Source organism: Apaloderma vittatum, unplaced genomic scaffold (genome assembly GCF_000703405.1).
Source record: "Apaloderma vittatum isolate BGI_N311 unplaced genomic scaffold, ASM70340v1 scaffold17560, whole genome shotgun sequence".
In the NCBI taxonomy this organism is placed as follows: domain Eukaryota; kingdom Metazoa; phylum Chordata; class Aves; order Trogoniformes; family Trogonidae; genus Apaloderma; species Apaloderma vittatum.
The window spans coordinates 1-22,314 of record NW_009696391.1 but is presented as its reverse complement, the minus strand read 5'-3'; the positions used below and the strand labels follow the sequence as shown (position 1 = coordinate 22,314).

Genomic DNA, 22,314 nt, shown 5'->3' with positions numbered 1-22,314 from the left:
TCAGTGTAATCAGCCCATCTGTTAGCAATGGTTATAAAATTATGCTGAAGATTTAAAAATCTGATGCAGTGTCAATATGCCCTAGCATAATTAAGCTTGTTTTATAATGAATGACTAGGATACAGCTTTTGTCTGCTTCATCAGCTTTAAAATGGTAAACCTTTTGTAGAGTTAACACACAAAATGTGATGGTATGTATAGAACAACAAAGAAAATTAAAAACACAGACCCTGTGTACATAGTGTGGTGTCTTTGTCAGCCTTGAGGAATGCCAGCAGAGTAATTCAATGTCACAACCAAATTCACCACATTTTTTAGTCCATCAGACGCTGCCTTGGATCTACACTCCTCCCTGTAGAATGTCACCCAAACAGGCACTGAGAATGGAAGGTTGCTAAGTTGGTTAATCTTTTTAGAAGGGGCCAACGTGACCCATATGGGCACTTGTGGAAAAAATCAGCACAGCATTCACTTACGTGAATTGAGGGTATTGCCAAAAATACTCTGTTCTTCAGTACTTGAAGCATTGCGCCATAGCCTGATCTACCCACAGCAAGAGTTAACAGTTTAAGCATTTTAATTCTGGCCTTGCTGTGAAACAACAACTATATATAATCATCTCTGCTGGAAAACTATTCTTTATGTGGACACTTTTTTTCCCCTTTAAAATGTGTCATTGAAAAAAAAACCCAACAGCCAAACATTTTGCAAAAAATAAAAACCATATAAGCCCTTTATTTAGTCATATGTGCTAAAGTTCCTGCAAAGTCTTCCTCCCCTACAAACTCTGCCTGCAGCTGAAGTGTTTTAACCTTGCCCTCTTAATTTATTCTACATTCTAATTTTCAATAAACAGATGCCACCTCTTTTTGCGCTTGTTTCCACATTGTTCCACATTCTGCCTGTGTTGTTTCTGCATGTGTGAATATTCAATTATCTATTTCTCCATGATTCTGCAACTGATGTACTAAATGCCTGTACAGGTGTGGGGGAGGGTAACGGGGGAAGGCAAAACTTAGAAGAAAAAGAGTTACAGAAGTTTGAACTATTCTGAGAGTCGGGTACTTTCCCCAGAAGTTGCTAAGTTAGGAAGAAAATCCTAAGGCACGAGTAGAAACGCAAGGATTGCAGAACTGCGAGTGCACAGAAGCCGATTTGCTGCACGCCGGTCCGTAAGCATTCCTTTGGTCAGCACTTGAGTGTCAAATGCTCAAGAGAGACCAAAGGGGCAGAAGAGGCTGTTGGTGCTGCTGATTGTGGGAATTGCCCCTTTCTCCAGCTAAAAAATGAGAAGCAGCTGATTGCCGTTGTGGTTATTTATAGCTAAGAGCTGGCAACACATCTTAGGAATCAAAGGTGAAGTATGCTGTGTGAAGGAAGAAATGTTACTGTTAGGAGGATGGCCCAAAAAAAAGGAGACCACAGGATGGTTCGTCAGTACAGCTCTCAAGACCTTGTGACCCAAAAGCCTGGTTGTGGATGTAAGTAGCTTTAACCTGCAAATCCGAGGAATTCAGAGCACAGAATTACACTGGGTTCCAAACAACAGCAAATAACTGCTGCTGCATTATTCACTTTCTAAGGACAACTCTTTCCTGAAGCGAGTTCCTACCAGTTGCAACCTGCGTTGATACCTTCCTGGGAACCCAAGTGACTTGTGTTGGCAGCTGCTCTCATGCTGCGCTGATCTGACACAAGAACAGAACCATCCAGTGTGGGAACATTATGGGCAGCTTTAAGGCTCTCTGGAAAAACAGAGCTCAACTGCATATTAGGGGTACATACCAAAACAGGTAGGCTGGGTAGGGACAAAGGTTGGGTTCAGAGGTTTATATTTGCCAAAAAAAAAAGGGTACAAAATACAGAGCAGCAGAGGCAGATGTGAAGCTCGCACAAAAGAGATTGCAACTAGTGCAGTTTCAGAAGGGAAGCTATAAGAAAAAAAAAAAGGCAGAGCAAGGACATGCTCATTCAGAAGCTTCAGCTCACTATGCAACCTTTGCCTACAGGTGAAGCCAGTCTTGCTGTCCCACCACAGCTTCCTCCCTAACAGAGACCTCTCAGCCAGAGCAGAGCTGCTGCTGGCACCAGCTCTTACATGAACCCTGTTCTCTTTCCTTCATCATCATCATCTCTTTCCTTACCTGGCAAGGGCTGTGTGGCATATTCTGACTTCAGGTGCAGCAAAGCACCCCCGTATGTCCTGTTGGCCCTGCAACAGAAGCAGAAAGACCCAGCTAGGAAAGCCTGGCACAAAAATGTAGGGGCCAAGAGGTTACTATGAAAGACTTCTCTGTCATCAGGGGAGCCCGATGATTGAGAGCCAGAGCAGAATCCTGACACTATGAGGAGCATATGTGTCGTCCTGAGGCTCTGCTACCCTTAACTAATTTAATGCAACTGCACAGCTGTTTAAAACTGCTATTCACCAGTACGGACAATTGGTGATAACAACCGAAACAGTAAAAGCATCTAATGGGCAGAACAAACACGGTAACACTCCTGCCTTTCAGTCCTTGAAGCAGGAGGCACATGCTGCTTTGCGTAAGGAAGCTGCCACCTCCGCTGCCCAAACCCCAGCCTCTGCTGCAAGTTGCTGCTGCTGCCGCCCTGGAAACAGCCAGACTCATCGTAATTCCTCCCCTTCTTCTTCCAGATAGAGCAGTTTAGAAATTATTTCATAACTACAGCTGTGGTAAGCTATGAGGCCTAGGAATTAAAGCCTCAGAACTGAGACATACAAAATATGCTTTCCGCTACTGTCTGGAAACGCACGAGGCTTTACAAAGGCTGAGAAATTAATTCTCTGAGCATGACAAAACAGGAAGTGTATGTCAGTTCTGCACCCAGAGCGAAAGCTCATCACTCACCTCGTCTAGTACCTCCAGGATGAGGCTCAAAGCCCCAAGGACCTCTGCATACACACTTGATTATTTTAGCTGCCCTCCTCTTGAAAACGTGTCCCTGCAAGTCACACATAAAGAGAACTTTACTTGCCAGGCTTGGGCCCTGCAGCCAGTGCAGGGCAACAGTCAGGTTTTCAAGTGTAAATGGCCTGTTGGGAGAGCTGACCCTTGCACTCTGATTTCCAGGAGATCAAAGAATTTCAGAACAATCTCGATGTACAGCCCATACAGCTCCCACACCGTTAGAGAAAAGTACTATCTGCATGTAGGCTTATTTTGTATGCAGAAGGAGACACTGTTAACACTCACGATAGCGTGCCAGGCGACGACTGTGCAGCTGCAGCTCTTCTCTGTGCAACAAGAGTGAGAAAGCTCACCAAAAAAACCCACAAAACTTTCTAACCTGAAAATTAGTGGAAAAGGAAAGGCGATGTTCCGTGAATGCACTCCCCTGCTAGTGATGGAAACGGTGAGAAAGTTCACCACCCTGTATCTCTAACCAGACCTTTAAAAGACGGATTGGATTTGGAAACTGCTCAGTGGACAAAGTCAAACCTGTTCCTGTCCAGCAGGCGCAGGCTCACGCTGCAGCATATTCTGCACTTGGCATTTGCATGAACATTGGTAGGAATTTCATAGGTCTGCTCAGAGAGCAGCACGGCGGCAGCGAACAGATCAGCAGGTAAAGCAGAGAAGTGCAGAGTACCCATAAATCATAAATAGAAAGAGATTTAATTACATGCTTGGTTAATATTTACAAACATTGAAGTTGTTGTTAGATATGTAAATAAAACACAGAAATAAGAGACTCAGGCTGCAGTAGCCAAGCAAAGCAAAAATATAGCAGGTTAGAGTATTTATTGTGAACTGGCATATGCCTGGAGCCCAGAATGGAGACACACTATACAAACTGAAAGAATAAATAAATAAATATTGACATTGTTCTACACCTGTTCAGCCTCTGGAGACCAGTGATTTGTGGGACCATATGTTGGACAAAATGAGACTGTTCATTGATAATTGTAAATGTGGTGACCTCTTGCAAACTGGATATTAAAAATATTAAGTAAATGGCACATTTTAATTATACAGTAAAGAGGCTGTTCTCCACCATTAAAGGACTGCAGCTGTCAGAAGGAATTGATCATATGACAGAAGGTAACATTTATTTGATAGTGGACCTTGGTAAATGACTTCCCAAATGATCTTTTAGATTCTCAGACAAACACATTCCGTTCAGACTTGGGTTTAACCATGAGGCTTTGGTGTTTGTGTCTTTCAGCTGAGACAATTTTTATCTGTTCCTCCTATACTACAGGGCTTGGTTTGGTTTTTATATTTGTTTTAATCTGCTTTGCAGTATTTAAATTTCAAATGAAGTACTATTAAATGAGAAACTGTAAACGATGGAGTTTGGAATTGGAAGTCAAGAGATTTGTTATTCTTTTTGCCAAAGGTTTCGAGTAAGTTGCATAATTACCACAGTATTATATCATCTTTGTCAACATAAACAGAGCTTTCAATCAGCTTGGAAAGTGCCACTGGTGAACAACTGAACGTACAGACTCCAGAGAGCAGCAGCCCAGGAGGAGCTAAGAGCATTCACAATGACTCCCAAAGTTGCATAAGGAGGTGAAGTAGACACAGGTAGCAAGTAGTCACCAGCAGAAATGCCAGACGCTCTCATGTAAATACTTCTGCATCGGAGGCAGAGGAGAGAAACTGCGGGCAGCTTCTGTAGCTTCCTTCCTGCCCATCGTGATCTGACTTTAAGACAAATGTGTGAAGGTAAAGCAGCAGCGCGTGTGGATTGAGTCTTCTCAGTAACCCAGAGAAACCCTTCCATACATAGGGTTTGGGCTTTTTTCCTCCTTCACATGTGGCTTTATGAAGCGCACGTTCCTTGTCTCACATTGTGCCGATCCTGTGGTGAGGCACTTGCAGAGTCTGAAGGTTGGGGCAGGTGAAATAAGGAGCTGGAAGAAAGCATGCTGCTATTCCGTTGGAAGCGAAGGGGAGCGTAGGCCCATAAAATATCTCTTCCTTCCCTTCCTTGCTAACGTCCAGCACCTGCAAGTCAAAGCACACAAAATACTTCAGGGATCACAGGAGAAAGGTGAAACAAATTTGCTGGCCCAACCCACATATATGTTCTATTAATTCCAAGAGAAAGGTAGTTTCAGATAATTTTTAGATTTTGTTTATGGATCTGCTGTCCTCATCATGCAAATCTTATGGTAGTGCAGGCACTCGGCAGCAGACAGGGACGCTGGAGGATGTTCTTCCTGGCAGCAGAAGGTGCAACCATGCAAGCAGGGTACTCACACAGACGTGCTGCTGTTAGCACGGAGTACGAGTCACTTCTCAGCTTGGTGGTATAAAGGGAGCAAGGGAGCTCTATGGAAGTTGGAAAGGCCAGATAAATTAATGACTTCAAGAAAATGAAGATATATGGAAAAAGATTTTCTTTTCTTCCAAAAGGAGAGAGCAACCTCAAATTTGCTGAATCGAAAGATGAAAGGGCTAGTTTTGCTGGTTAAAGCCAGGCACGCTGCCAGCAGCTGAGAAGGAGCAGCAGACACATCTCTGCCAAAGCGCTCACTGTACTTCTTTTCCCTTTAGTGCTGGGACTGTCTTGGGCAGGCTGCCAGTTCATGACCAGTTTGAGGATGTGGACAAATGTCCATTGAAGAAAGGAAGATCCCAGGATCATTTTCACTTGTCACTAAGCAGGATTTTAGTCCAGGTGCAATACGGCAAAGTACCTGGTGATTATAAACAAGTGTGTTGGTGGAGTCCAGTCACCACCCTGACAGTGTGCTGTTACTCCATCTGAAGCACTGTATGTCAGCCAGTGCTTGTCCAGGCCAGTAGGAATGACCTTTTCCAACAGCAATTGTTAGGTGTGGTATCCAAGAACTTAGTAAAACACAATTATAGCATAACCAGAACATGGTTTTAGCTGCTTATGTTGCAGGATCTATTCCTTACAAACTCAAGCTAATAAGTGTTCATTCTAAGACCAACAGCTTGACATCTGTGCTAAGCCTAACTTCTACTCTTATGGCACCATTTGGAGGTGAAATCCTAAAATCCCAAAACTTGGAAGTTAATGAAAATGTTGTTTATCAGCAAAAGTGCAGAAACTGAGATGCAAACAAGAGCTGCTGCCTGTAACTGTCCAGCTGGTCACAAAGCAGTGATGCAGATTTGCTTCACTTGGAAACATGCAGAAAGGTAAGAATTCCTAATTTCTACACAGGAATATCAGAAAGCCACGGATCTACAGGCGAGCTGCTTTTACACAAGATGAGAGAGCAGATGAGTTTGTTGGACAATCTATAGCCTACAGCAGGGATCAAAAAACTTCCATTCAAGCTTTGAAGCAGTAAGCGCCAGGGCAGGTTGCAGGCTGACTGAACTTTGTCAAAGGACAATTCATTAACTCTGGCTGCTCTTCAGAAATACAGCTTGGAAACCAGAAAAAATAAAAATCTCAAGATGGGCTGAAAACTTATTAGGCCATGCCCCATCATCTATTTTGCAACCCTTTTATTTTTGCACTGGCTTGTGTAACCTGAGAATATGTACCCATTATTTTACCCAATCCTTGCGAAAGGAGAGACTCCTCAACCTCTTTTACTATTATATCTTAGAACAATGGCATCTACTGGCTCATCTGGAAATATTTTTAATATTGCAGTATCTCCTCTCTGTGTTTATGCAAGTTCAGTTGCTGCGTAAGAAACAACCTTCAACTCTCCACTTCACGTGCATTTTCCTTTTTGAATAACCTCTGTGCAAAATGTATCCTTGCAAAATCATTGGAAAAGACTTTAAAAGAAACCTAAATCACTCACCTGGATACACGCCAAAGGCTCATTTGTCCAAATTGAATAGCCGCCCACTAAATATATTCTACCATTGTGGACAGCGACTCCAGATTCATTTTGACCTAAAGCAAAAAAAGGAAAGAGAAACCACTTTCAGTGTTTAGTTAACCCTTTTAACACCGGACGCTGGAGTTCTGTAATAGGACGTAAACGCACCTGGTAGTAACTTGACTATTTCAGAATTCACAACACATAAGAATGAAGGTGAAACACGAGGGCTGCTCTTTGCTCTCTGCAGGAGCCCCGTACGGTGCCAGCGAGAGAAATACCCCAGATAAGCAATAAGCTGAGGCGGTGCAGGGCACCATCTGCTGTCTCCTCAATGGCACAGGTTTCTGTACGTACGTATTCCATAGGTGACAGGCGAGCTCTCCACCTGCCTCCCAGCATCTCTCGCATATGAACGTCCAAACAGGCACGTGCAGTTAGAGAGCTGAGCGTCCCTCATGTTCTGCCCATACCTGTTCACCCCCTGCCTGCAGTGCCAGTACTTTTGCAGTTGCAAATCAGATTATGACCTTCTCAAAGGCTGTCAATTCCTCCAGATAATAAAATAAAATAATTAACTGGAGAGCAAAAGGGATATAAAAACGATCTGTTTGACAACGTGGAACTCCTTTTTAATCTATGCCACCCTCCCCAATGTCCATGAAGCGCTCCAATATCCTGACACCAAAACTAATCAACCCAGAGATTAAGAAACCCAATGCAATATTTTAAAGATCAAAGTTGCCAGTAGAGCAGCTTTTAAACCTACCAGGAGGAAAATGCCATAAGGTGACTGTCTTATTTGTCAGACATTCCTTTCTCTGACATGGTGTTTCTAGCTATCCTGAGCTTCTAGTTAAGCTCTTAACATGCTTTGTATCCTTTTCAGCACAGATCTCAGAAATCAACGCAATGCCAAATGGAAAAGGATGAAAAGAGAGGTAGGCTCCGTTCTAGGACGCCTATAGCAGCCTGCGCTGAAACTTTTTGGCAGCCAGTACTGTTACCAACTGAGCTCCAAGTTTGCTGCACAAGAGAATGGCCCCGACATTCATGTTGTTGCACTCTGGAAAACCATCCTTTTCTGCAAAGCTACTGTTGGTGCTACTCTGAGAAAGTGTCACATGTCTGTCTCTCCCAGGGATTCGAGGGGGTAGTATCTCTGGGAATTTATCAGGTTGTGATGAAATTTGGTGAACTAGGGGGCTGGACAGAGTTGCAGTGCTTTTCAAGTTGCTGCTGTAATGGTTCTTCCTAAGGACAGTCAAGAACAACTTTACAGATCCTGTAACTAACTGAGCCACTCAACTCGTCCCTGACCTTGACAGAATTCCAATGAGGACATCTTCTTTTGGGTAATTTGTTAAGAGGACACTATTTAGAAATAAGTGACAGTTAATGGATTTCAATGGAAGCTTTGCCCTATGATGCCAGCAGAAAGCGCTACAAAGATATTACAGCAGAGATACACCTGCCTGTTGCACACTCAGAGAGGGAGCTAAATCTATCACTGCAGGCAAGCTTTTGGAGAGTCAAAAATAAGTACTGGTAACACTATGGCAAAATAGTTTTTCTTTAAATTTATGTGCACCTTATTAAAAATTTAGTCTACGATGTCCTAAAACAAATGATTTGTAGAACACTGAAAGACAGAACAGTAATTGAAAGTGTCGCGTTGGCTGAAGATGGTCCCTAAACAGGAAGCAATTGCAGCGAAGTCACGGAGTTCCACATACTAAGTTCATTTAATGGGAAAAGAAGTGATGGTATATTTTAATAGTAGCCCCTTTTGGTGTGCAGTACTTGCCTGTCAACATGTTGAAGCTGCAGCGCGTCCATTGGTCGGTGTCTATGCTGTAGGAGTCTATGTGCCGAACCAGGATTCGATCATTGTTGTAGTCGAGATCATTCCCACCGAGCACGTAAAGTTTCCTTTGGACAGCAGCCATGGAGTGATACACTCTCCTCTGCAGCATCGGGCTACGGCTTAACCACTTATTCTGCAAAGAGAAAGAGAGAACTTGTCTTAGCACGGCTCAAAGACATCCCTGTAGTAGTCACACAGTAACAGTAGCATGTTACTGGTATTCTCCTTATCCCTGGCCAGAAATCACAAGTGTATATACTTCTGTTGTCCATGTGTTAAACACACACGTTGGCTGTAACACTGATTAGATACACAGAACTTTCCACAAGCGGTTTACAGTTCTCTCATTTACATTCATTAATTTCATGGTATTTCTTGCACTGTAGTTTTTTGTTTAGCTCATCAGGTTTCAAAGTTTTTTTCCTTCTTTATCATTCAGTGGCAAATCCTCCTTAAGCACGACTATTAGATGTCTCCTTTGTATACAGTGCTAAAACTATCTGTCCCAACTAGCTCTGTTATGAGAAAAGAGACATTCTTCTACCTTTCGCTATTCAGAAGCTTATTTGATCTTATCCTTGGGGAATGAAGCAACAGGGAAAAATAATTTCCTAAAGAATGACTCATGTATTTGTAAAGTACCCACAAAGAGAGGGTTAGCATTAAACCAAAGTAATGTCCTTTGGCATGTTTTTCTTCCTGGTTAACAACATCCAAGAATTTTACCTGTTCAGGGGAGGGGCAAGAGGACACAGAAGAAGAGCGATTAAAGCCCAGTATTTTAAACCTAAGAAAGCAATTGCTCCCACTACGCTTACCAAATCAAACAATCTGGCAACGTGAGAGACTAATTTATTTAGAGGAAGTAAAAATCCGCGAGGAAATCCTTCGCTTTCCATGTGCAGTAACTCACGAGTCTCTAATACTGCTGCCTTTTAACCTCTGCAATATAGAGCTATACATTTCCATGCGTAACGGTCGAATATTAGGCATTAATGTTTGCATTAGCAGTCCGGTCTCTTAACACCAGACTATAGACACCATCTGCTTTGCAAAAGCCTGCCTGCATCCCCTGATTATATCTTTAGCTTCCTCTGCTGCAGTGCCTGCCAGGTGAGCCGCAAAGCGCCGCAAAGGCAAAGAACCAGAGGGGCCTGGTGGGGTCATTTCTAATAAGCCGGCGTGTGAATACTAATCAGTGGTGGGGAAGCAGAGGTCACCCCAGCCGGCTTGTTGGCAGGTAGCTGTGTGCTCGGTGGCAGATGGCAGGCATTATCGACTCGCCACAAAGGCCTCGCGCAGAAGCAAGCGCCGGTGCCGAATGATGGAGTTATTGAGATTCTGTGCGAGATGCAAGCAGATGTGATGGTTTCCAGTACCCACCGTAAACAATATGCCAGCAGAATTTTTAAAAAGAGCTCGTGTGTACAAACACGAAGCGGACCTCATTTGAAGAGCGGGAGTGCACAATTCCCTGGTAACTCTTTACACGCCGGGTTTCTCGCTGTCGGCACGGCACGCTGAAGTAGCCCCTGCCACCAGTGTTTTGGGGGGGCAACTTTCACATCAGCAAGTAAAGATCAAAGTAAAAAATATACAGCAGAGATACAATATCTAAATACATGTCCTCCGCATAAGCAAATTAAGGTTGCTGCCTGTAATTACAACTTGGATTTAGGACAGGATCAGCATCTGTATAATCAGTGCCTCAAACTGCACCTCAAAAAGCAAGAGGCAGGTGTGTCATTGCCCGCTTTCTGCTAAAGGAACTGTGTGTGCTGTGCTTTAAAAAGTCGATGGGAACCACACAGAAATATCTCCTGGCACAGTTTGGTTCCAAATATAGCAATCAAAGCCCCTATCCTACAATCAGAAAAGTCAATACTCTTCCACGTGGGTGTAAATCAGGCTATGTAACTCTGATTGCAAGCTTAGGACTTTTAATTCCTAATACAAGCAAGAGGGCATAACCATGCCCTAACCCTCTGAAATGGTTACTGAGCCATGCTAACCTAATCAAAACACATACATAATGTATGAAATAATCCCTAAAAGATATTTTAGGTGCTTGGGTAATGAAATGATAGACACCCTTGCAGTTAGCAGAGTAAGTCACGACCAGGTAGCTTAGTTCTGAAAGTATGCGGAAGACAAAAAGCCCATATATGCAATTCAAAGCAGAAATGCCAATAACAAGGAGCAGTTTTGTGACGCTGACTTTGAGTATTCGTTGCCCAGGGCTGCTGGATTATGGGGAGGGGGGGGAAGAATGCGCAAAATAAATACTGTTAAATACAGGGGATTTAAGACACATTTGTGTATTTAATCTGTTTCAAACGCCTACAGACTTTAAAAACGTAATACAAAGTCAGTGTCTCCATTATTCTGTTAAACTCATGCATCAGTACAAAGTGAATTTAAAACACCACTAATTCAAATGGTCAGCATTTCTAGCCTTACAAAATTATTATATTTATTTGCTAAGAGACTTATCTGAAGCAAAACATTTCAGCAAAACATATACAGCACAGACACCCACCTGCTGAGGATCATAGACCATGAGCCTGTTTTGATATTGTGCAGTATTTGTTACTCCTCCTGTGAAAGAGTTCACACAGGTTACATTTTTTGATATAAGCAAAACCAGGACCAAGATCAGGTACAGGAAAATAACCAATTCCGGGCTTCATTTGCTGACATAATTACATTGCATACTGCCACTTATGCTTACATTCTACTGCACTTTTTAATCTGGTTACAAGGTAATAAGTAGCACGTTTGCCAAACATCTAGAAACACCAAATAGCAACAACAAACACCCTCACCACGTGCTTCCTTTCTAAAGCTAATTCTACGGGCTAAAAATGAGATAGAATTGATCTGTTTATAAATGACTGCACATTCAGCTATCATGAAAACATGAAGATAAAACCGTTCCCTGTTCCTAGAAGTGTGCGCTGTCTGGCACAGTTTGAAGGAGGAAGAGGTGGGATTGCATCAGGAGGATGAGGTTGGAGAGAATCTCTGCCTAACCAGGAGCGTGACGTGGGACACCACTGCCAGCTGAAGTAGAAATGTGCTCACCTGGATATATGATGGAAATCCTGTATTTACTCCATGTTATAGAGAGAACATCTCCTGGCTTAGGTATAGACTTACATTGGGAGTTTCCTCCGTAGCAACCAGAAACAACACTACCATTTACTTTTCAATAATATTTAGAAAACAACGTATAAAGTACTTCAGAAAAGCCCAGAATAGAGCCTGACCCCAGCAGATGCCACAAACCAACTATTTACCTCAACACTGTATAATGCCTGATCATCCCGCTCTCTAATTGCGTTTAAATGGCAAATATAGCTGAGTAAACCAGTGGAAAATTCTCATCTCAAGTCTCTAATCTTTCCTGGATGTTCTCGAGTGTGCTCAAGCTTCCTGGGGACATGGGGTCACTGCAGCACTGCCACAGGTCCCAGCTGCCCCTCTGTCACCACCCCAGGCCCATGGGTAGATGGGACCAGAAATAACGCCTGCAAGCTGTACCTCAGCTTTCCTCCTACCAGAAGGTCTGGACCTAAGCAGGTCATGCCAGTGGCTACACACCAGTGAAACTTGTATCGCTAGACCTTCTGTATCACAGTTTTAACAGCACGTGCCACTGATGGACAAAATCCACAGCAATCAGAGGAAGGAATTCCACCTGTCATTACATTTGTTGATGTTTCTTTTTTTGTGAGGATATCCCCTGGCTTCAGACACAGCAGCAGTGCAGAGCGGCTTTCCTTCCTGCTGGATGAGCTGTGGCCCAGACCTACCAACGCTGCTGTTTGTTTTTTTCTTTCATTCCCAACCAGTGCTAACACAGCCCCGTGCTGGGGAATCCTCATTTTGCAGCCTCCAGCTGCAACTAACTCAGCATTTTGGTTCAGAGCCATACTCCCCAACCTTTCATGTGTCATTTTAGGCTGTAGAGTGGGACTGGTGTGCATTCAAGCTAAACCAGAAACTCTGTTCCAGATGTGCACCAGCTGTGCTCCAGCTCCTAATGGGGCATAAGGGTACAAAATAATAACCTGTCTTTTGGATGGCTTTGTACCACGTGAGTACTGGGAACATTTGATCCAGAGGACCAGAATAAATCTAGCCCAAAGCAAAAAAAAGGTGAGCTGTACATGGAGTGGACATACAGAACTCAACACCAAAGCTCCATCTGCTGATCTGCTCCTACCGGGCTGAGCTACTTGCTAACACAGATGTACCTTCTGATCACTCCAAATAACTTGAGTGAGATTCTGACCGATGGATCGCAGAAAGTACAGACAAATCTATTCGAGTCTTGTCCTCAACCACAGTAGCAGGGAGGAACACCACCATTATTTGGGTGCACCTCCACCAGCACCAGCCTGTACTGGGGCCCCTATGCATGGGCGGCAGCACAAGCTCCCAACTGGGAGGCGCTTACAGGCTGAGCAACAGCGGAGATGAGATGGGGTCTTTCCATCACCCTGTGCCACCCGCTGCCCGACACAGCACCTGGGAAGCACAAATCCAAGAACACACATTGGAAAGCAGTGACTGTTCCCAAGTCTGATTTCACAATCTGTTATTTGTCTCTACGCTGTTGTGCCACTTCAGTGTTAGTGGCCATCAGCCACAAGCACCAAACAATCTTTTCCAATACCTATTTTGTAATTTGATTTTCATTTACACAGTTATTTTTGCTCCTAGTGGAATGTTCCAAAAATGAGATGTCAGATTAGTATTTTGTAAAATAAAAAGCACAGTTATTTGGATGATTACTTCCAGAATGGCAAAACTACAGGAGATGTATCTGAAGCACAACACTAGGACATGTGTTTCCATTCAGAAAGGACACCTTAGTTTGGGGGGAAAGATGTGCAAGAAGATGAGGAAGGAGGAGGTTGCTTCCTCATAAAATAATGAAATAATCAAATAAGCAAAATTATTTGCCTCTCTTCACAAAGAGCTCCTCGTATCAAGTGCACAGCTTACATTTCTTCCCCTGCAATATTGCTCATCTGTGGTGTTTTATCATTACATTCCCTTCACATACCACTCTTCACTTTTAGATTAATCTGCCAAAATGAGATGCTAAGGATTTGCATACAGATTTGACTACACAAAAATAGATCTGGAATTAATAACAGTCTCTATATGTTTTAATTTCTTCTAGACTGGAGTACCCTTGCCTCCAGCAGTATTCTTGGCTTTGAAAGTCATCAAGCTGATTTGTCTGCTCTTAGGTTATGATGCCACATGCTGCTACACTGTCCCCTGCAATCAAAGTGCTCGCAGAGATAGATTCCATGCCTTCCCCTAACAAGTATATTTTATAGATTGGCAGTTTTGATCTCCCCTCCCCAGGGGGATAATCTGCATCTTAACAGGTTCTATAGATACATCTGTCATTAAATATGCCATCTTATATCTGCATCAATTTTCAAACTCAAGTTCCTCCTAACTTTGAAGTGCTATAGCAAAAGTTTAAAATTTTCTGCCAAAATTCAAATTTAACAAGTCTGCAATGTCCTCTTGAACTATTTTTTTTTAAAAAAAAAATACTCCAGGCAGCAAGGAAAGGGCAAAAGAAGAGCAATACGTCTCTTAAAAAATAGGGGGGAAAAGAAGAGTTTAAAAAGTTTAAATTACTAAGAATAACACATATCATCTCAGAAAAAAATGGAGTAGTTTCTAAAACTTCTCTGCAGCGTTTCTGCAAGAAAAGGCAGCATCATAATAGGACTTGAAAAGAAGTATTTAAAAATACAAACATGCTATTCAATTTGGTATCAAGCAACAACAGTTAACATGGCAGTAACCCACCAGTTAAAGAAAGAGACGAAAAATGTCTGGCTGGGTAAATGACAGAAAATTTACAGTCCAGGCAGCACCTGCCGGGTTTTATAAAGAGAGCGATGATTGCGCCACTTGATATGAGCAGCTCGCTCCAAGGACGAGCATTTCTGGGAGGCAAGGAGCACCCTCAGGACAAGCTTGTGTCATTCTTGCTCTTAGAGACATGAGGACACACTCACGGAAAGCCAGCATCCAACCCTTGGGTTTACAATGTCTTTATACTGCCACAGTCACTGCTCCTCACTTCCCCGAAGGCCTTAAAGCCTGCTTTTTAAAGCCCTCCAAGACCCTTACATTCCCAATTCAGCAACTTCGACATGAGGAAGTTGCTGGAGAATTCCAAGACTCACCTTGTCCAGCTAGTACTGATACATGGGAAATATTTTGGATTGTTACAGTCCCCTCAAAAGTCCACAAACTGCACTGAAAAACCCCTTCAATAAAGATGCTTCCAGAAAGAGAAGAGTTGGAGGCAGTAGAATCAACACCATTTTCCCAATTGAAAATTTATAATCCATATTTATACCATGTCCTAGTACGACCCCCAGATGACTCGAAAAAACTCATCAAATCCAAATCCCCCAGAAAATCTCACAACTCTCTCCGAAGTCCCCAAGTGCTAGGCTGCGTGCGTGAATCCGAGTTCACTGAGAGACGTGTAAAACTACATGTTGGCAAAGAGCTCCCACGTGTACTCCTTCCAGCAAATCCAGGGAATTTATAGAAACTCATGACACGCGCCCCAAGGTGCTCTGCTATTTTAAAATAGAAATCTCTCCCCTCTTATGTGTCTGTGTGTTAAACACGAGATAATCCTTCTTCAACATGCGAGCAGGCTGCCTTTTAGTCAGCCGGCCCAGGTGCAGAGGGGACAGCTGAGCTGAAGCACATTCTCCCACCCTAACAAGTCCCCTGGCAGATGCCAACAGCAGCTCCAATTAACACTGTTCCACCCCCAGATGCCATCCAGCTGCAAAGAGCTGAGCCCAAGTTTGTTTGTGGGTTGTTGGATTCCTGTCCTTTAAAAAAAATCATTAAAGCCTGATGTTTATATTCAATCTATGAAGAATCAATGGCATCAAAATTATAATCTCCATGCTTGAAAAGCGCAAGATCCATTATCTTCATTAAGATATAACAACAACAACAACAATAATGAAACACTGTTCCATATACAAAGACTGGGCCAATTTTTACATACTTGTTAACTCCCTGCCCCTGGTAATTTCTGTGCCAGCTGCACCACAAAACTTGGTTTGTTCAGACACTGTAAATCCTATTTATCCCAGATCTATTTTCATAAAAGTGGTTTATAGGTGTTTACTATGAAAAAAAAAATTCTTCTCCTCACAACAAACAGCATACTGATACTAAGATAATAATTTCCACCTCAAACCACTTGCAAATTCAGAATAATTCTCCAAGGTATGTGATCTCCACCATTTCCGTGGCCAAAATGACAATGAAATATTTTGAAGGTCCCTTCCAACCCCCAACATTCGGTGATTCTGTGAAATACAAAGCTGTTGTATACGATTGGCTTGTTTATATCCTCCCCCGGAGTTTCCATGTGCATGTCAAGATGTGATTTTAGTTGAGGGGCTTCAGGTCAGGCAACTGGAACCTCTGTGAAACAACAGCGAAATACTTGGGTTTAGTAAAGACATTTCATGTGCTAATCTCTTGAGCACCTGAGGTGGAGGGGAGGCCTCCTTACCCGCAGCTGCAGGGATAGGAATGGCTCAGAGCTGAATTGCCTGGCAGAGGTTCCCTGCCCCTCTCTGTCCCCAGGGGCACTACGCCTATAAAGGAAGAGGAAGGTGACGGGTACAGAAAAGTCGGTCTCCAGTTTGACGTGTGCACACCATGGAGAATGCAGGGAAAGGGGCAAAGTTCAAGTTCTCACTCTTATGGAAATTATTACCCTGTTTTTATAGGGAACGATTGTTAGTAATGTTGAACTCTAAAGGGTTTCGTGCATTTTGTCTCTCTTCCGCTCAAATACTTCACTTTTCAAGCATGTGGCATACAATTCGGTTGTGAAATGGGTCACGGTGTCAGATGTTAGCTGGGGCCTGCAGGATACATCTTTCTATAAAATTTCAAAACCATCTGCCCAATGCTGTACTGTCAGTACAGAAAACTTGCTTTAATGAATTCTCAACTACTTTTAAAAAATAATAAAATAAAATGCAGGCTGTGAAAAAATTAAAAAGACGAGAAAAAACAATAATAGACAGAAAAATATGTTCCACAATATACGGAGCTGAGAAACCTCAAGAGCTGAGCCCAGTCTTGCTGACCAGAGGGTCTGACTATTTTGCAGAGAGCAGAAGGCTCTCTCTGAGCCTTCTGGCAGGTTAAAAATCCCAAAGCGGTGGTGGCAGCTACGGAGTCCTGTCACCTGAAACATCAGCCACCCATCTCCTACCATCAGCGTGCGCTTATGCTTATGCTGTATTTTGTTCAGCACGCTCCCCTTCCCTGCTGCCTTTGCCGTGATTTTATGCTCTGTTATATTGGATTCGCTCTCATATTTGTTCCAAAGGAGCAGCAAAGTAAAGCTGCAAATGAATCCCCAAAATAGTAAAAACAGTAACCCCTCAAGTCCAGTCAGCTTCTGGTTAGCCCAGACTTCAGCAGACAAGGCGCTGCAGCAGAGGCACTGATGCTTTGGCTACTGAGTGGGCAAAGAGCTGGTGTGCAGGCCATGTTTTGATGACTCCCTCCACAAACACAAGGGCTAGAAACTTATTTTTACTCTTTAATTTATTCACTTACTAAAAAACTGGACATATTTTCATGCTTATCTTGGTTGTAGCAGACTGACTTGGAGAGCTCTTGCCGATGACTCGTATTTCCCAGAAAAAGCAGCAGGGATACACCTCAGAAACATCCCTAACTTAGACTATTTTTAAAATTATTTAATTTTAGGCCACAGACTTCAAAATTAGGGTCCCTTCTGCATTACTGATTACTCTTATGCTAACACCTTATATTTCATGATGAACAGTGGACTTTTTCAGCAGGGACTACTGGCATTTTTGGAACAACAGAACATCTCTCTCTACTATTCCCCTGCCCCCAAATATACACATACAGTTAGCTACATTCTGGCCCTAAGCAGTTAATAATAGAAAGCTAGCTACAGTTACTGCATTTCCATCTACTTTTATTTTTAAAATAACTCAATTCAATACACAGAAATCAGTTTTCAATTTGTGAGTACATAATTCAGATTAATACTCTACTGAAGTATTGCGTAGTACATTCTCTCATACTTCATAATTAACCTGTTGGAATTTAGCAAGTCAAACCTGCCAAGCATTTTCTCAAAACTATACAAACTAGAACTGGAAAGTCCTGTCTTATTCCACTGTCAAAACACTGCTCCTTATCACAGCTTTACAACAGAAGTTATGTTGGTAGCATTTTCAAATACAAATTGTACAATACCAATAAAATATTTCTGGTTGCTGTGCCTAGTTTTAAAGAGTTCATCCAATAGGCTTCCACTTACCTCCTCCTCTGATTCCACAGCTGTATTGGAGGCACATCCTTGAATACAATATCACAGTTTCATTATATAAATGTCGATAGTATATACACACACAGAAAGGCATTTAACTTAAGTAACTAAGCACAGCATAATTTTCCTTTCTCTAATATATCTGGAGTGATTAAAAGCAATCTTCAACCAGTCCTATATTTGACTTTTTTCACGTACTGGAGCATGCTGACGGATGTTTCTAATGCTTGTTCTGTGATTTTATATGAATATGCTTAAGACCATTTCCTAAAAAGTCTTGTTTTCCATAAATGAAAAACTGACAAATGTAAGCCACATCACAGACACACATCTCTCTCCACTGATAAAATAGGAAAGGTAGTGAATAAACAGAGTAATGCTCTGAACACGCCCAGCTGGCATCCTCCGGCAGAAACCCTGTTTTTGTACCATAGCTCGGTCTCAAAGCCCACTGTGTGCACCCGTCAGGATTAACACGCAGCACAAACTCCACAAGACTCCTTCAACACCAGTTGCTGAAGAAAGCGACTCAAAGCACCTGCTAGGAATCCTGGTGATTTTCTGCATTCTGTCATGCTTTAAAATTCATTATTTTAGTGTCTACACATAAAAGTAGGTATCTGCTACCTCCCCCACCAATGCTTGGGAAACCATTCCCATAAGACACTTAATCCATACAGGCAGAAAGGTATGTCTGCAAGTTGCTCCATTAACCTAAATGACGTACTTTGAGAAGCACAGGAAAGGCCTAAGTAGCTAACTTAATCTCTCATTCACACATTTATCTTTTCACCAGAGGCATCCCAGACCGTACCAAAATTCCCAGAGGGTATCTACAGCGAATCACAAAATCACAGAACATTTTCCTCAAGGGCTGGCCCCATTTCCTCATTAACTTCCTTGATAAATATTGCAACTTTATAACCTTTCATGACACACTCCTGTACTAAAAGATGGATATTTTTCTGTCAAATCTCCTGTAGACAGCACCGATCTTATTCCAAAGTAACTAATGCCACTACAAAGACTGACAACACAATTTCCTCAAGTCCTGTCAATGTGCATGTGTAAAATACGAAGTGCACCGGACTAACTTGCAAATGATATACCGGTTTAAGACACACGGCCTATACTTTGATCTATCTGTGCCATAAGGCTATGATTACATTCAGGCAGTCCTTTGCAACTGTTATCGACAGCCAGAGCTGTGCATGATTTCTAACAAAGGTCATCATGGTCTGGTACATCCAGAAGAGCAAGTGAGAACAATTCCTACATCCACCTTCAAGCCCTGGATTGACACAACCCAACAAGCATTTAATTCTCCATTCTGTTACCAGGAATAAATGCAGTGTTACCAGATCACACTACAGAAACTGGGTCTTGTTTCTTCATGTTTAGGAAGCGCACAGAATATTCCACTTGAAATTTGTCCAAACGTGCATTTTCATTCCAATTCACAGTGATTTATGAATGGCAACTGGAGGTAATGTGTATGATATATGCAGCTTTGAAACACAGAAAGATATTTAGCAGCCAAAAAATACTGTATAGGCATGTTATGCTCGCACATTTCTAATTAGGCTTGATTGTATGCTCCCAGGCTTAAACTCTTTGAAATATCCATCTCCTAAGATGAAAGTTATCACGACATAGACACCAAAGAAGATTTATTAATTTCATTCAAGACAGTATTTTGATATCTTGTTAATACCTCAAACCATGTGAAACGTTTTCTACCTGATATCCAAAGAAGACCATCCACCACATATCCTGCGTGGCACGAGAGCGATCGATCAAAGGACTGTACAAAGGTCCACTTGTTCTTCTTGGGGCAATAGCGTTCCACCGTAGGCAACACCTGACGCAATTCATTTCTGCCTCCTACTGCATAGAGGTACTTGTCCACTGCTCCCAGCACAAAGTGCTCCCGGCAGTTCTTCATCGGAGCTATCTCTGCCCAAGAGTTAGTGCGGGGGTCGTAGCGGCAGGCGGTTCTCACGGCACACGTGCGCCCCGTGGAGTGCTCTGCCTCGCCGCCAGCTACAAACAGAAAGTCTCCCATGACAGCGACACAGTGGTGACTTCTCCCGACAGGCATAGGCGCCAGCTCGCTCCAGTTCGCGATCCCTGCAATGTGAACGTTCTCTTGATCCACCGGATTGAAGTAGCGCAATTCTTTCACTTTACAGATCTCCCGTTTTTTCCCGCCGATAATGTAAAGAGTGTCTGACTGGAAGCGAGGTTTTGTCCTTCTGGTTTGCCAAACTGGCTGTGCATAGATGCTCTGGTGGTAAGCCAAGGCCTCATTGATAAGTGCGGTTGCGGTTTCACTAGCTTGGACGAGAGGATGAGAAAGAGCTACGGTGTGCAGTGTATCCACATCCATAAGGCCAAAGCGGACATACTGGAGAAGTTCATCCATGTACTGGTAGCGGCAGCTGTGTTCCAACCACCTCACAGCCAGCTAAAAGTTGGGGGAAAGAAGGGAAGAACAAGACACCAATTATTTGCGTGCAATTCTGCCAAAATTTGATCTGTTAAAAACCGCCTGCACTCCAAGAGCCGCCATGTACTTGCCTCAGTGGTGATACCAATCCACATAAAATGCAGTTATGAAAGCACGTGACTCAACATAAGATACCTACTAAAACTCCACCTAAAATACACATAAAAGCATTGCATTGTACCAGCTCCCCTAAAGACTTTTCACAGCATTATCAGATTGCAATACTGCTATGCAACACTCCTCCTGGGCAAAATGCTAGTGGTGCTGTAGGAGACCACAATATCCCAGAATCAAAGCTGCTGGAGCAATAATGTACATGTGGGGACTATGGGATCACTGGACACCAACAGCTACATTAGAAAGAAAAGTAAGGTTACAGTTAGACAATCAGAAAGAAAAGCCCTTTCTCCCCTCCAAGTTTCATTCTATTTGTGACAAAATATTAAAGGAATTGAAAAAATACATCCTGAATCTTTTACTTTTTCTTTCTTCTTCACTTATTTTATTCACAAAGTGAAGAGAGGTGTAAAGGGATCAGAAATCAAGTGAGAGAAGAAAGAAGCAGAGAAGAGGCTCTACTGGTTTGGGATTGACAGAAAACAACAAGGAAGACTCTAAAATTGTTCAGCAGTTGCAGCTGGTATCAACAGCCAAAATTAAACATAGCCTTTAAATTACTTAAAGCATATTGAATCCAACCAGGTCTAAAACAAGCCTAGAAAGGGCGTAAAATATTTCAGAGATGTCGTATAAGTTATTATTGAAAAACTCCAGTGATGAAGATATCCAAACTCCCTCAGAATAAAAATTTACATGCTCAGCTATCCTCTCAGGTTTTTTCTTTTGTCTATGCAGGAGCTCTAAAATCCTTCAACTCATTGCTCCATTTTCCATCTTTGGGTTTATACTCCAGAGCTCAGGAACTCCAAGACCAATCCTAGAAAAAGATCCACCCATGTAGGGTGAAAAGCAGTTTCCCGCCTTCCTTTTCTCTTCTACCTCTGACACATTTTGTACATGCTGCAGCTCCCTCTTCTCTGAATGAAAAAAAAACATCTCAGTCATCTTGGGTCACGTTTTCTAAACCTCTGTTGCTGTATTCTACGAAAATGCTCCTCTTTCTTAATATTTGCTGCTGAAAATTGGATATAATCTTCCTCCTAAGGATGTAGTAGTAGCAGGTAGATAGATGGGAAGGATCTCTGACTAATAAATCTATGTTGCTCCTGTTTGTACAACACTACACAAGACTTGTCAGTGCACTGTGATATTGCTGATTCATGTTTAAGCTTCTGACTTTTCCAATCTCTCTTTTCTGCAGAACTTCCACAAAGCATCACGTTTTCTCTGTCGTTACTGAACTCTATTTACTTCAGGCTACTGCTCCAATCTGTCAAGACCATTCTCAATCCTACTATTTCTAGAAGTGCTTGAAGACCATTCCACCTTCTGATTGTCTGAAAACATAAACCCCATATTATGCTTTAATCCAAGTCATTAACAAAGACATTGACTAGTTCTAGATGAGGACAAAGTCCTCTGCTTGACACTTACTGAGTTTCAAAATGTGCGTTAGCTACGTGTATTTAGATACATTAGTAAAAAAGGCATTAATTAAATACATTTGAAAGTGTTTATGAACTTGAAATCATTAAGCATTATATTCACATGTTCTAAATGCACCAAATTCATATGTCAGGTGCCTCCTACCAAGTCGTTTTCACAGAATCACAGAATGTTAGGGG

General features: G+C 42.5%; 1 protein-coding gene across 1 annotated transcript; it reads right to left on the bottom strand.

Moving 5' to 3' along the window:
- Window positions 1-4,814: 4,814 nt before the first annotated feature.
- KLHL32 (kelch-like family member 32) lies at window positions 4,815-20,527 on the bottom strand (the record flags this gene model as incomplete). The annotated part of the gene is made up of 5 exons (XM_009874690.1): window positions 4,815-4,976; window positions 6,767-6,861; window positions 8,595-8,787; window positions 11,194-11,252; window positions 19,801-20,527. Coding segments are annotated over 5 exons (1,236 nt in total), but the record flags the coding sequence as incomplete, so codon positions are not given.
- Between the last annotated feature and the right edge of the window lie 1,787 nt (window positions 20,528-22,314).